At 41.1% G+C, this 13,444-nt stretch overlaps 1 protein-coding gene across 3 annotated transcripts in view; it reads left to right on the top strand.

The window, feature by feature from the left end:
• Positions 1-13,444, top strand: part of pard3bb (par-3 family cell polarity regulator beta b) — a 198,765-nt gene that overhangs the window by 172,216 nt on the left and 13,105 nt on the right. For all 3 annotated transcript variants that reach the window (XM_069698895.1, XM_069698896.1, XM_069698897.1), the window contains exon 23: positions 5,266-5,342. In XM_069698895.1, the coding sequence (XP_069554996.1) occupies positions 5,266-5,342 (77 nt within the window). The remainder of the gene's footprint in view (positions 1-5,265; positions 5,343-13,444) is intronic.

Below are 13,444 nucleotides of genomic sequence, written 5' to 3'. Positions count from 1 at the left end.
AAAGGGAGAGAGAGGAAGATGAAGGACAGGAGGAAGCAAAGAGATGTTAAGCAAGAGTTAAGGAAGGGGATTTAACGGCGCTCGTAGGAACCCTTCATTTCACTTAAGGAGAGTTGGCTAATGAAGGGAAAAGATAAGGTGTGTGGACGGGGAGAGAATTAGGAAGAGAGAATGGGTGTTGGGGGGGAGCGTTCGATGGGTGGATGAAGAGGGAGATGATGAAGGAGTGCAGAAGATGATAACCCAAAACGAAGAAAGAGACTCTTCACATTTGGACTAAGTGGTCTCATTTATGCCGCATGCACCTACCAAATACTCCATGTCGATGTAAATCCCTTTGAAATCCTTGAAACAGTTCGAGTGAAAAGGATGGGACATCGGCGCTATTGTGTGTGTGTGTGTGTGTGTGTGTGTGTGTGTGTGTGTGTGTGTGTGTGTGTGTGTGTGTGTGTGTGTGTGTGTGTGTGTGTGTGTGTGTGCTTGTCAGATAGGCCGAGATAGAAAAAAAAAAAAAAAACTAAGATAGAGGGAGAAAGCCTGAGTGTGTGTCAGGGCTGAAAGTGATGGGGTGGTGTGTTTTATGACTAAATTGAAGGGTCTGTTAAAAAGGAGAAAGATGAGCCCCTCTTACAGTGTGTGTGTGTGTGTGTGTGTGTGTGTGTGTGTGTGTGTGTGTGTGTGTGTGTGTGTGTGTGTGTGTGTGTTTTGAAGTTGGTTGACTCCATTGTGTGTGTGTGTGTGTGTGTGTGTGTGTGTGTGTGTGTGTGTGTGTGTGTGTGTGTGTGTGTGTGTGTGTGTGTGTGTGTGTGTGTGTGTGTGTTTTGAAGTTGGTTGACTCCATTGTGTGTGTGTGTGTGTGTGTGTGTGTGTGTGTGTGTGTGTGTGTGTGTGTGTGTGTGTGTGTGTGTGTGTGTGTGTGTGTGTGTGTGTGTGTCTCTGCTCCCTCTCCCCTCAGTATCAGTCTCTTCTGCTTGATTTCCGCGCTCTCCTCTCTGCCTCTCCTCTGCTCGCTATGCCGTGAAATGGTTTTTCACTAGACCATTACCCCAACCAGTGCGCTACACTACTGCCACAGCCCTCTGTGAGTGAGAGGGAGGGTGTTCAAGTGTGTGTGGGTGAGTGCGCGCCTGGAGAGAAATAAGGGTGTGTGTTAGGCTGCGGTCATGAGAGGGGCTATGTGAACTGTAGCTCAACAGTGTGTGTGTGTGTGTGTGTGTGTGTGTGTGTGTGTGTGTGTGTGTGTGTGTGCGCGCGCGTGCGTGTGAGTGCGTACGTGCGTTTGAGGGAAAATAGAGCGAGTGTGTACAGTGTGTCCGATTAAAACTTAGCTGTCAGTGTCTGCCCTGCCCTGTACATCTGTCACAGTTGTCGAGTAACGTCTAACATTTCTCTCTGACACACAGACCTACAGACAGACTAATATAGGCAGTTGTAGTTGTAGCCAGCGAGACATTCAATCTTCTAATTCTGGCTGAATCTTTTTTGGGATTAACAAAATGTCTTAGTTAGCCTGGTTTTAGCACACCCAAATTCACTGTGTGAATATACGGGTCTGGCTACACTCCGTAGAGTGCAAATGTCGCTGCATCCAACAGGAAGCAGAACTGAAGTTAATTTTGAAACTATTGGAGCAGCCTTTAATCTAATTAGCTCTGACCACTATATGTACTGAAACTTTATCACTGCTGAAACTACATTTAGGAAAAAAACAAAAAACCCTTGACTTCAATGTCATTGCGCTTAGCCACCAACATTGGTCGCCGATTGATCCGCCCTTAAGAGTGACTAAACAAACCTGAATGTGAACAGGGTTTCCAGACTATAAACACTGCAAAGAAAAGTAAAGCTTGCTCACAACAACACACAAACTTGATTTTCTTTATCACTGTATCTAAATACATCTATCAGTCACCCCCAGGTTTTTGATTTTGCAGTTATTCTTTTTTGCAGCTGACAGGAGAATATACTACTGCCTCACACAGTTAAATATTTTGCAATGTTGTGCTCAGGTGCTGTAAACATCAATGAAAGCAAATACCCCTTCAATCAGATCCATGCAAAGTCTCACTTTATTTAAGCTTTTGATCTGATTGGCTTTCAATATGTTCTGATGGAAGTTTGACAGACTAAAACTTGAAGGAAGGTGATATTCTTCTTTGGCAGTAAAACTTTGGAAATTTGGTTAATGGTTGTGGAAAGGTTGAAGAGCCTTACTGACCATAAATGGGGAGTAATTGTTGTTGGTTAAAAGCAAGGTTTGTCTAGAAAGGCTTACTTTGTGTGTGGTCTTCATTGGAAGGCCTATTAATAAACATGTATTGCTGAACTGTTGTGTGAACTTTGGGAAATTGCATGCAAGTATTGCAGAGATTAGTTGAATTTGCAATAAATATTGTAAAATTAAAATTACAGAGGGACTCATTTTGTTGTGTGTTTTACACCAACAAAACAGTTTTTGTAAAGTTTTGAACCAATCTACTAGTTTTTTTTTACTTGTTTACTGCGGTACATTCAGTACTATTTGTTTTCTTTGATTCAATCAAACGCTACCCAGGTCTTATATTCATTCTAAACTGCAAAGACACAGCTGATAGTGAATATTACTTTATTACGAGAAAGTGTTCTTCATGAAGAAGCTCATTTTTTTGTCAACATATATCAAGTAATATTTACTGTGCTTTCAGCTCCCTCATGTCACATCGTTGGGATTTAGCGTATCTGTGGTTATTGGTGGATAAGTGTGTTTGCTTGCTCTGTAAATGCTTCCTCACTTCATATTCACATGCACACAAATTATACACTCACCAGTTTGTGTTGACTCAGTTTGTGGCATCACGCATTATTCTGTCTCTGATCCATGTTTCTAGAAATACACTAAGACACACACACACTTAAGCAGAAGAGCACCAAAGCATATATCTACTCTGGTACTGAGGGATGCACAGTTTGGGTCTTTTTGTTGGATTTGTTAAAATAAACAGAATAAGACCAGTGTTATCCCTTCAGAAAGTTACTAAAGTGTATCTTTCCGCTGCTTTCCTTTTTTCTTCCATCTCCCTGGCACTGGCCTCTCTCTTTTATCTATTTTTCTTGACTCCTCCTCTCGTGACTCAAGGCTTTTCTACACCCCCTTAGTCTCTCTCACCTCTTAGTCTCCACCGGATGATGTAGTCATTCACTCTCTCACCCCTCTCGCTATCTCTGGTTTCCTCTTTAACATCTTGTTTAAATCGTGTCATTAATGTGTCTTTCACCTCCCCTTTCTGTCGCCCCGGTCTTCACCCCATTCGCTCCCTTGTTTTATAATTCACCTCTCATCTCTCTTCTCTGCCTTTGCCCCCTCTCAATGGCTTCATAATACCTCTCCTCCGCTCTATATCTCCCTCACCTGCTCTCTCTAACTCATCTACTTCTCATTCGCTCCCGCTCTCCTTCCTCCTTTCTTCTCCATCTAATGCCTTTTCATTCTTTCGTCCCACCTCTCTATTCTCTCTTAATATCCCGCTGTCTCTCTACCTGAGATATTGAAGCTATAAAGACAGGTGTTCAAAAGAAAGCAGGGCCAGCAAATCTGTTTTAAATGCCTTCTGGCATCATTCCCTAGAATGCAGAGAGGAGAGAAGAGGCAGGGAAAGAAAAGCAAAATGATGTGGTCTGTAATATCTAATTCGGAGCACAGCGAGGAGAGAAGAAAAACCTAGTTTCCTATAAAACCTTCAGCCTTTTGTCTCCACCACTTGGGACATGCACATGCACTTCAACCTTATTCTATTATCCTCTTCTGGATTTAACAACTATTTTATTCTTTCTTTCACTTTGTTGGAACATGGTGCACGCCCTGCTTTTACAGTAGCTCTGTACTGTGCAAATGACATATAGTAATGTCCTGTCGGTACAACAGTGTACTTGAAGAAATACTTGTGTGTTATGCAATTTTATCTGATAGCACCATAACGAAGCATTTTACAGTGGCAAAGGTGCAGTAGACTAAATGTAATGGGCTGTTTTCAAAGACTCAGCATTACACACACCCTGAAGGGATTGTATAATGCTGCATTCTTTTTTTCATTGTTAAACTTCAGCATGTATGGAGAGTCAATCAGTCACCTGAATCATATCTCACTTTCTCACCCTACTTTATATTAAAATGACTCGCATTTAAAGTATTCAGTGCATTTTACAAGGGAAAAAAATGGTGTGTGTGTGTGTGTGTGTGTGTGTGTGTGTGTGTGTGTGTGTGTGTGTGTGTGTGTGTGTGTGTGTGTGTGTGTGTGTGTGTGTGTGTGTGTGTGTGTGCACGAGTGTGTGTGTGTTAATGGAGCGTGTTAATGTTTGGGGTTTAGTCGGCTTCTTTTAGGAGTGCCACGGCAGCTGGAATCTCCCCACTGAATAGACTGGGATAATCTCTGTGTGTGTGTGTGTGTGTGTGTGTGTGTGTGTGTGTGTGTGTGTGTGTGTGTGTGTGTGTGTGTGTGTGTGTGTGTGTGTGTGTGTGTGTGTGTGTGTGTGTGTGTGTGTGTGTGTGTGAGAGAGAGAGGCAAAGAGAGAGGAATGGAGGAGGAATCACTAGATGTGAGGGTTAAAGAGAGAAGCAGTGAGACGAGGAAGTAGGAGAGATTGAACTGTCAGCAGCTCGACTTAATCTTTTTTTTTTTTCCAATATGGAGATGAGACAACGCTGTGTATATTTGTGACTCTCTCTCTCTCTCTCTCTCTCTCTCTCTCTCTCTCTCTCTCTCTCTCTCTCTCTCTCTCTCTCTCTCTCTCTCTCTCTCTCTCTCTCTCTCTCTCTCTGTGTGTGTGTGTGTGTGTGTGCGCGTGCCCGTGTGTGTGTGTCTGTGCGTGTGTGTTGTGTGTGTGTGTGTGTGTGTGTGCTGTGTGCGTGCGTGCGTGCGTGCGTGCGTGTGTGTGTGTGTGTGTCTGACTGAGCAGGACAACTCCATCCTGTTTTGAAGTAACCTAATCTAGGATGGAGACCCCCACTACTCCCCCCCAAAAAACCTCAGAAGACCGAAACTCTGACTCCAAATCCTTAATAACTGGCCTTTGTCAGTGCTAAATTACTCATGTATCACAAACACACACACAAACAGAGAGCGAGGGGCTTAGGGGTGTGCATTGCACATGCTTAGACTCACATTTTCGCAGTTTACTTCTGCTCAAGGCAGAGTAATACCCTGTATAATGTAGGTTTTTATTTGAAGGATATCAACATTTTGTGATTTAAGTACCGCCACAAACTAACAGTTAGTTTTTATTCAACAGATTCCAGGCAGAGGGACAGATCATCGGATGACTCCACGATACGAAGAGGTGGAACGTCAGTATGCCTCCTTACCAAGGTACTGCATCTTCTCCTTCCGTTGGGTGACAGAGTCCAAGAAAGAAAAGCTTCTGATGCACATATCACTGTTCTCTTCTCTTTTCTTCTCTGCCTTTAATTAAAAGTTAGTCTTTCTTCCTGAGTGTCTCTGGAGGCCTCTGTCTCAGCCAGGAACTCGCCTTACACTCTCCCCGGGGAACACACACACACACACACACACACACACACACACACACACACACACACACACACACACACACACACACACACACGATGAAAACTGATCCCTGATTCCTGCTGCCCCACTAAAACTTTAGCTCATGCTCCATCAGAACTTTTCAAAGTCTCCATGAGTGTCTACTCTGAGTGAGGCAATGTCATTAAGATGCCAATTTGTTTTTGGTCTTAAGTGAACTAGCTGCTGTACCACGGTTACATTTGGAAACTTAACAAACTTATATTTACTTATTTATGGGAATATTAAACTTTTCATGGAGTTTCTCTTAAAGCGTCACTGATCTAAATTGTCAGAAAATGAATTTGATGTTAAGGTAATCATTACCCAGTGTATGCTATCAGTGACCATGTGTGGTATTTTATCATCATTTTAATTTTCTTTTAATTTCCTCTTTTAAAATGTTTAACTTTTTCATTTTATTTACATTTTTGGTCCATTCAAATGTGGTTTTTCATTTTCTTTGTAGTTAGAACTGAGCATTCCTAGACAATTGAAAAGTCACCAATCAGCGCACTAAAGAATTAGCTGTGGTCCCATTTGATCATCAAGCAGGGAAACATAACCACTCAACTATTTCTGTGCACCAAGCTTAGCCTACTGCCTGGTGCATTATGTTGTTTTCCTCCCTCGACAGCATGAAATATTGCGAACATTAGCCAACACCAGAACAATAACAGATTCCTGAGTATATTAATCAATTCTTGAAAGGATCATTCCATTTATTTCTCATTATGTGTTTTCTGATGGAGTCAGATAAATATTGCATCCCTGAATGACCATAGTCGTGTAAAAGTTAAAAAAAAATTGGCTTTGGAACATGAACGTGAAGCCACAGGTGTTCACTGACCATTTAAACATGTTAACCTCAACGTGAAACACAGTTGCAGACATACTATATTCTCCAACCATCATCAGTCACTCCTGCTCTTTCAGCATCTCGTTTTTCATTCTCCACTTTCTCTTCCTGAAAGGCCTCAACCTGAGTTCTCCCCTCTTTCGTCACTTTGTTTTTACAATCTTTACATCTCTACATTTTCTTTTTCCCTGCTGACTCCCCTCTCTTGAGTTCTTCTCTTTGTTTCTCACCCCTGTGTGATGTCTCACTCTCCTCTACATTTATTGTTTTTACGGTCAGTTATTTTTCCATTTCTTGAACAATCCTGCAGTAATGTATTTAAACAGTCCCCTGACAGGCCAAATATCAGTGTAGCATTAACTCGTATCTAAAAATAAAACTTTTTCCAGTGAAAATAGAAGTGTAAATGTTAACAGTAAGAACACAGAGTAGTTGTTACTAGCTTCTTCTCACCTCGTTTTATTTTTGCCTGTAACTACCGACACCTCAGCAGACTAACAAATGTTTGTGTGTGTATGTCAGTGGTGAGGAAATAGAGGGAGGAGGCAGGTTAAGTGGAATGACAGACAGAAGTTTAGAACGTTAGGAAGTTTATAGCCAGGTTCCCACCCCTGTTAAAATGTTGAGGGATGGCTATTTCACACCTCCTCTCTGTGTGTGTGTGTGTGTGTGTGTGTGTGTGTGTGTGTGTGTGTGTGTGTGTGTGTGTGTGTGTGTGTGTGTGTGTGTGTGTGTGTGTGTGTGTGTGTGTGTGTGTGTGTGTGTGTGTGTGTGTGTTTTAGTAAAAGAGAGGGAGAGTGTCTGTGTGGGTGATGATTTTGGCAGATGGGAGCGAGAACAGTGATGATAGTTTTGAGGTCTGGCCGTGGTATCTGAAAAGCCTTGGGAAATTGGACACACACACACACTCACTCACTCTCACACACACACTCACATACAGTACACCATGTCTCTGTTTCCACTTTCAGACGTTGCACTGTAATCCGTAAATGATGTACCAATTCTACATGTACACATTATGTTTGAAAAGATGTTTTTCCATTGAAGTCACTGACATTCTGCCTACTTACAGCCTGTGACAGTTGAGACACCACATGCTACCTCTGTATATAGCATACTAATTAAGACCAGTAATTGATGATTTAAATTCTGTCGCTTTTAAGTTGCAGATCTGATTGTGAGGAGGTTTTTTTGTGTTACATGAACTAAATTGTTTATGTAAAAAAAAACAACCAAAAATAACCTGGAAATTTGTCTGACCTTGAAATTCGAAGACTTCTTTCCCCCTGCAGATTATATAACAGTAAATAGCCTTATACATACATGTACGTAATGCCTCGTGCAGCCAAGTCTCACATGGCAGATGCCAAATATTATCCAAGCATTACACTTCTATCCATAACCAGCTTCTTGTATTTGAGTTAACAGGAAAGTTTTCCACAATGAACCGCCAGTTTGAAAGTAAAAAAGCCATTACTAAATAGATACGTTAACGCAGAAATGTTTCAATTTTTAAAAGGTTTTATGTCAGAAAGAGCCGAATTTCTCTCTCATTCTGTCTTTATTTATCTTCCTTCCTGCCTAAGCGTTTCTGTCCACACTCGGTTCCCTGCTATCAATTAACTCAACTGATATTTCAGCATCATGAGAGGCAGCGAAACAGATCATGTTTGGAAACCACATCCAGGCTGTTGACCTTATGAAAACATATTATTTTGCCACCGGCCCAGAAATAGCTGGCAGGCTGTGTGTATCTAGTGTCGGCACTGCCGGTATACCTGTATGCGTGCATGTGGGCGGTTCCACATTTGTGAAAGTGCATGTGTGTATTTGCGAATGTGTGTTTACATTATTTCCAAGCAAGTCCGGAAATAGCTGCTGGGCTGCTTAATCAGGTACTGTATGTTTGACTCGACATCAGTTAACTGGAGCACGGAGTACATTCGGTGACTGAGTGTATGACTTTGTCTGTCAGCCTGCCTGCCTGCCTGCGTGCGTGCGTGCGTGCGTGCGTGCGTGCGTGCGTGCGTGCGTGCGTGTGTGTGTGTGTGTGTGTGTGTGTGTGTCTGTGTCTGCATGCTGTGAGACAAGATTTTGATGGCTCTAAAATTAAAACATGACCTAGCCGTGGATGATGTTTCCCTGCCTAAAGCACAAACACTTTACCAAACAAACTGTCAGCAAATGTCACTGCTTGAAATAGAGAGAAGACTGTTCGGGGTATGTGGTATATTTTGCTACTTCATAAAACATTTCTCAGTTAATGACTATATAAGAAAAAGTTACACAAACTATAAAAGTCATTCCAGAGTGATTAAAAATAATTTTACATCAACAGAACACTCTTTTCGCTGTTATGTTTGCTGAAACAAAATTGGTTTCTTTGTCAAATAATCTTATAGACAAAAAAGATATCAATATATGAATGCATGTTATGTATTGCAGGATTTTTCTCTGTTCAAATATGCAGCACTTCACTCGCTTATGCATCCCTTACTTAATAATCTGTAGTCCATATTTAGAATATAGCAACCTTAACTCCTTTACTCTGTTAAAGTCTTTTTTCCTAATGAAAGGGCCTGAGGTCTCCTCTCACTGTCATTTTCTTTGAATTACCTCTCTATCCTCTTCACCCCCATCTCATCTTCTCCCTGCATTTCACCTTTTTGTCTGTACTTCTCCTCTTCCATCTTTCTCATAGTGCTGTTATTATACTGAAACAAAGGAGCCGTTTGAGAGTGAGAGAGCCTCTCCACCTCAGCGCATCATGTGACGCCCAGATTGGATGTTAAGCATTCAAAGATATTAAACTGGCTTGTTTAGGACTAAAATTTGATTTTGTGTCAAACATGGGATGAAGGTGGACACTTTTATTTCTAATTACGAGGGCAGGTACGCCTAAAGGAAGGAGAAAGAGGTTTACGACATTCAGAAACCGTTCCTGGCTGGAATAGATCAAGAAAGTTGCATCAATATGTAACCACTCTCTAATTTGCAGTTGATGCCTGAGAGTGAATGTACATCTGCTTGTAACAACTTCAGTGATTTGGCGTGTGTGTGTGTGTGTGTGTGTGTGTGTGTGTGTGTGTGTGTGTGTGTGTGTGTGTGTGTGTGTGTGTGTGTGTGTGTGTGTGTGTGTGTGTGTGTGTGTGTGTGTGTGTGTGTGTGTGTGTATTGCGGTCATTCTGAGGTCAGTAGATGGCTATCAGAGTGTGTATGGTCAACATTAGCAGGTTGCGCCCCTACCATGTGTGCACTATTACTGACCCATTTACACATTCTTTTGCTGTGTGTGTCAGATGTATACAGAGAAAGATGCAAGCTAATTTCTCCCATATTATTCTTTATGGAAAAAAAAAAAAAAAAACATGTACAAAAAAAAGAACAAGGTCAGAAGTTGACCGTTTTCACACCAAGCTCATCCTGATTCTTTTGAAAATTAAAAAAAAAAATTGAACATTTGTGCCAAATCACAGAATTAGTTCACATGGTATTATTATCTACTCACATTCATAAAGGGACACCCTTGTAGAGTTTCTGTTGTATCATTTTCCTTCATTAGCTGGAATCTCTGCTCCTGACTGCTTTTGAAGACTTTATTCTTGCGCAGGTGATTTTCAGGGCACATAAAACTGGACATTGATTGAAGACATTATTGAGGTCTCCAAGGATCCCTGTTGATAACAGCGTTCAGTTGTTCAAGACACAGCCTTGACCCAATTGGATTAGCAGAACACCCTTCCCGATTTGTCCTTGTTATTGCACTTATTAGATTAAAAGAGCCAATCAGAATTGTTGCTCAGGTTTCTGAGGAGGCTGTCACTTCCTCATTATAATGATAATTAGATGATTAGTAATTAGAAAGCAGATGTTTTACTGTGTCTTGTGCTCTGTCTCTGCGCACATCTTTCCTCATTCCACTTTCTACCATTCAGCTTTGCCTTCTTTCTCTCTTTCTGCCCCTCGGCTTCTCATTTTCCTTTTCTCTGAACTTGGGGTGAAAAGGACATTGTTGAATATCATTTCAGTCTGCCGAGGGAGGGAAATGAAACGGGAATGTCTCTCACTTCTCTCTCTGTCTGTCTCTGCCGCCATCTCTCTTGAGAAGACCTCCCAACCAGGCCTGAGAGTTTCCCAGACCACTTTACAACTGCTGCACAATCCACCCCATTGTCCAGTTGTTTTTCCGTGTTTCTCTGGACTCATTGAGACTCTGCTTGTTTGTAAGCCACGTAGGGGATCTGAAGAAAAGACCCTGCCCCTCATACACTGCCTTCCCCTCCTCCTCCTCCATCCTCCTTTTTCCTCTCGTGACCCTATCTTGTTCCTGACTTGTAGCGTTTCTGATGTGTTCGCTCGTTGCTGCTTTAAAGAGGTTTTTTTTTTTTTTTTTTTTTGGTCAAAGCTTAATTGACTCTGTATGGACCCAAGGGTGAGAGAGGAAATGTGTCTTTCAGGTCCGGTAGATGTTTAACAGGTTTTTGGGGTATCCTGGAGTTAAACTGATGTAAAGCAATACTGTGCTCCTGTGGAATCAAAGTTTGTGACAAGTTGTTAAATTTTCACTCACATTTTGCATCGCAGCATAATTACACCTGAATAAAGTGGCTTATCTCAAATAATTAGTCATGGAAATAATATGAAAATAATATACAAAGTCAGAATTCACCTCTTCTTGAATTTAATTGAATCACATTTTCCATTTTATTGTGATTTTTTTTTCCCCAAAGTGAGACAGCAGTTTATTTGTACTTTACAGCAGTTTATTAATTATCAATATGTGGAAAATTCATGAAGGCATTATAATACATTGTTACCTACTTCTATCTAAAGAACCAGAGGATGGACTGCGCTTCATACTTCTCAACAGTTGCAGCTGTGAAATGTTAACATCTGGCAACAGTCTAATGACCATCTGTCGTCCCTGTGCTGCTAGAGAGAAATTCTCCACTTTCAAACTTATATTGGATAGTTAAGTGACAATTAAATGTGTTTGTGCATACATATAATGTTCTTTTTCTCCATTACATTGACTATGACATGCAACGTTAGGAGTTTGTGCACAATTTGAGCTCGTATCAATGTCTTTGATCAAGAAAAAACAAAAATGAAAGGCACTTTAAGTTGTTGTGGTGAGTTATGAATCAGTTGAAACAGGAAGCAGCTCAAATTACCGCAACAAGCTGGAGTTTGACATTAAAGTAAAGCAGTGAGAGCGAAGAGGTCAAGCTGGTGAATAGATGTGCATATTTACCCTCAATTTCAGTGTGCAACATTCGGTCTAAATGCTGCCGTTACACTTTAGAGCAGTAATAGGTTGCACAGTGGCTTGTGCGCAGGTATGGTGCAAACCATAACTTTTAATATACAAACACTGAGAACATGGTTTGGCCTAAGTCGGTCCGTGTCCTTGTGTTCCCCCGTAGAAGTCCTTTCCTGTGAATCCAACACCATACTCATGTCTGTATTGAGCTTTCTATGCTCTCCAATCTCCCTGTTACAGCGACTATTTCAAAACGCCTCCTCATATAACAAATTAGTGGCTTTTGAGGGATCGTAATTTTGTCAGCAATTTGTATCTTGTGGTCCTGCACAGGGCAAAATGTGCCCAGCTTGAAACTATTACATCTTGCTGAGGGGAACCTTATTGGCTCAAGATGTGAAATAATGAAGGTTGTTCAAATGGGATATGGTGTTATCAGTAATGGATTTCATTATGTTTCTGAAAGTCACCCACCATACTGCCTATAACTGGTTATGGCATGATACTTCCACAAATAAATGTCATCTTTAGTTTGAACGATTGCGGCTAGTATAGACGGGCATGGCCTTTACAGGTACTTACAATGTGCCAGCTCACTACCAATGGGATCAATCTGTCTTTATGGCTGTTACACAGGTGGATTTCTTTAAGTTGATATGGATAGAAGCTCAGTTTGCACCATTGAACATGAAGTATGGCTGAATTGGATGTTATTGTTCTCAACAAAGGTTATCATTTCATCTGATCTTACAGCATGTAAATGTATATAGTTTGTAGAGGTTTCTATTTCCTACAATCTGCATAATAAATAGAATTGGTGATCACATGTCAGGACGATTTAAAATTTTGTTGCAATGACATGAACGAAAGGTCTCAAAGAAATTCACCCCCTTAAAACAAAGCAGGTTTTTCAGTTTGTTGATTCATCAGCTTGTCTTACATTCGACTTGTTGATCAGAATTTACTTACTTTTTTTGGAGGATCTGCCTGCAGTAAATCATCAGCCTCTGTCATTTTTGGCTGCAGCCTTGTCGCTCCATTTCCAAATGGCATGGCCATATTATGATGGGATGCGAAACACCACTCCAAATCCCCATTGTTCTGCCCTCTCTGTGTTTCCGAGGCAACAGTCTCCTACCATCTGGAAGGCCCTCATCCCTCAGTTTCTCTCATTTTCCTCTAATGGGTTTCTCCTCTGTCCTTTTCCCATCTCATTTTCTTTTTTCTTTCACTACTGTTTCTTTTTTTATTCTCACCGACATCTTTTTTAATGTTTTTTTGTGCTCTAATTTGATCCTCTCCCATTTCCCTTTTTTTCTTTCTTTGTGCTTTCGTTTTTTTCTTCATACCTTTCACTTTTAAGTGCTTACTGTATTACCATACTCTTTCATTTTCTCTCCTCTTTGCTTTTTTATCCTCCTGTGGTCATTTCTTCTCATTCAGCTGTGTTCTTTAATATGAGTACTTTGAATTATGCACCATCACACGTTCATAGTCACACACACATGGCAGATTTCCAAATCTGCGCGGAAAAACACTTACATACACAAGGGAACGTAATCATGTTAGTTTCCTACACTAGTATGTAACGCATGCATGATATACTGGTGGGTTAATCACACTTGACAGAGCTTTATAGACAAAGACAGATAGGAGCCCCTGAAAGGTGTTTAGTTTCATTGAAACGTGAACAAGGAAGTACGTTGCCGTGTGTGTGTGTGTGTGTGTGTGTGTGTGTGTGTGTGTGTGTGTGTGTGTGTGTGT

Source organism: Brachyistius frenatus, unplaced genomic scaffold (assembly GCF_029030835.1).
Source record: "Brachyistius frenatus isolate BFR_SWC_R1_liver_20210118 unplaced genomic scaffold, ASM2903083v1 Contig_28, whole genome shotgun sequence".
Lineage (NCBI taxonomy): Eukaryota > Metazoa > Chordata > Actinopteri > Embiotocidae > Brachyistius > Brachyistius frenatus.
This window is presented reverse-complemented; position numbering and strand designations above follow the sequence as displayed.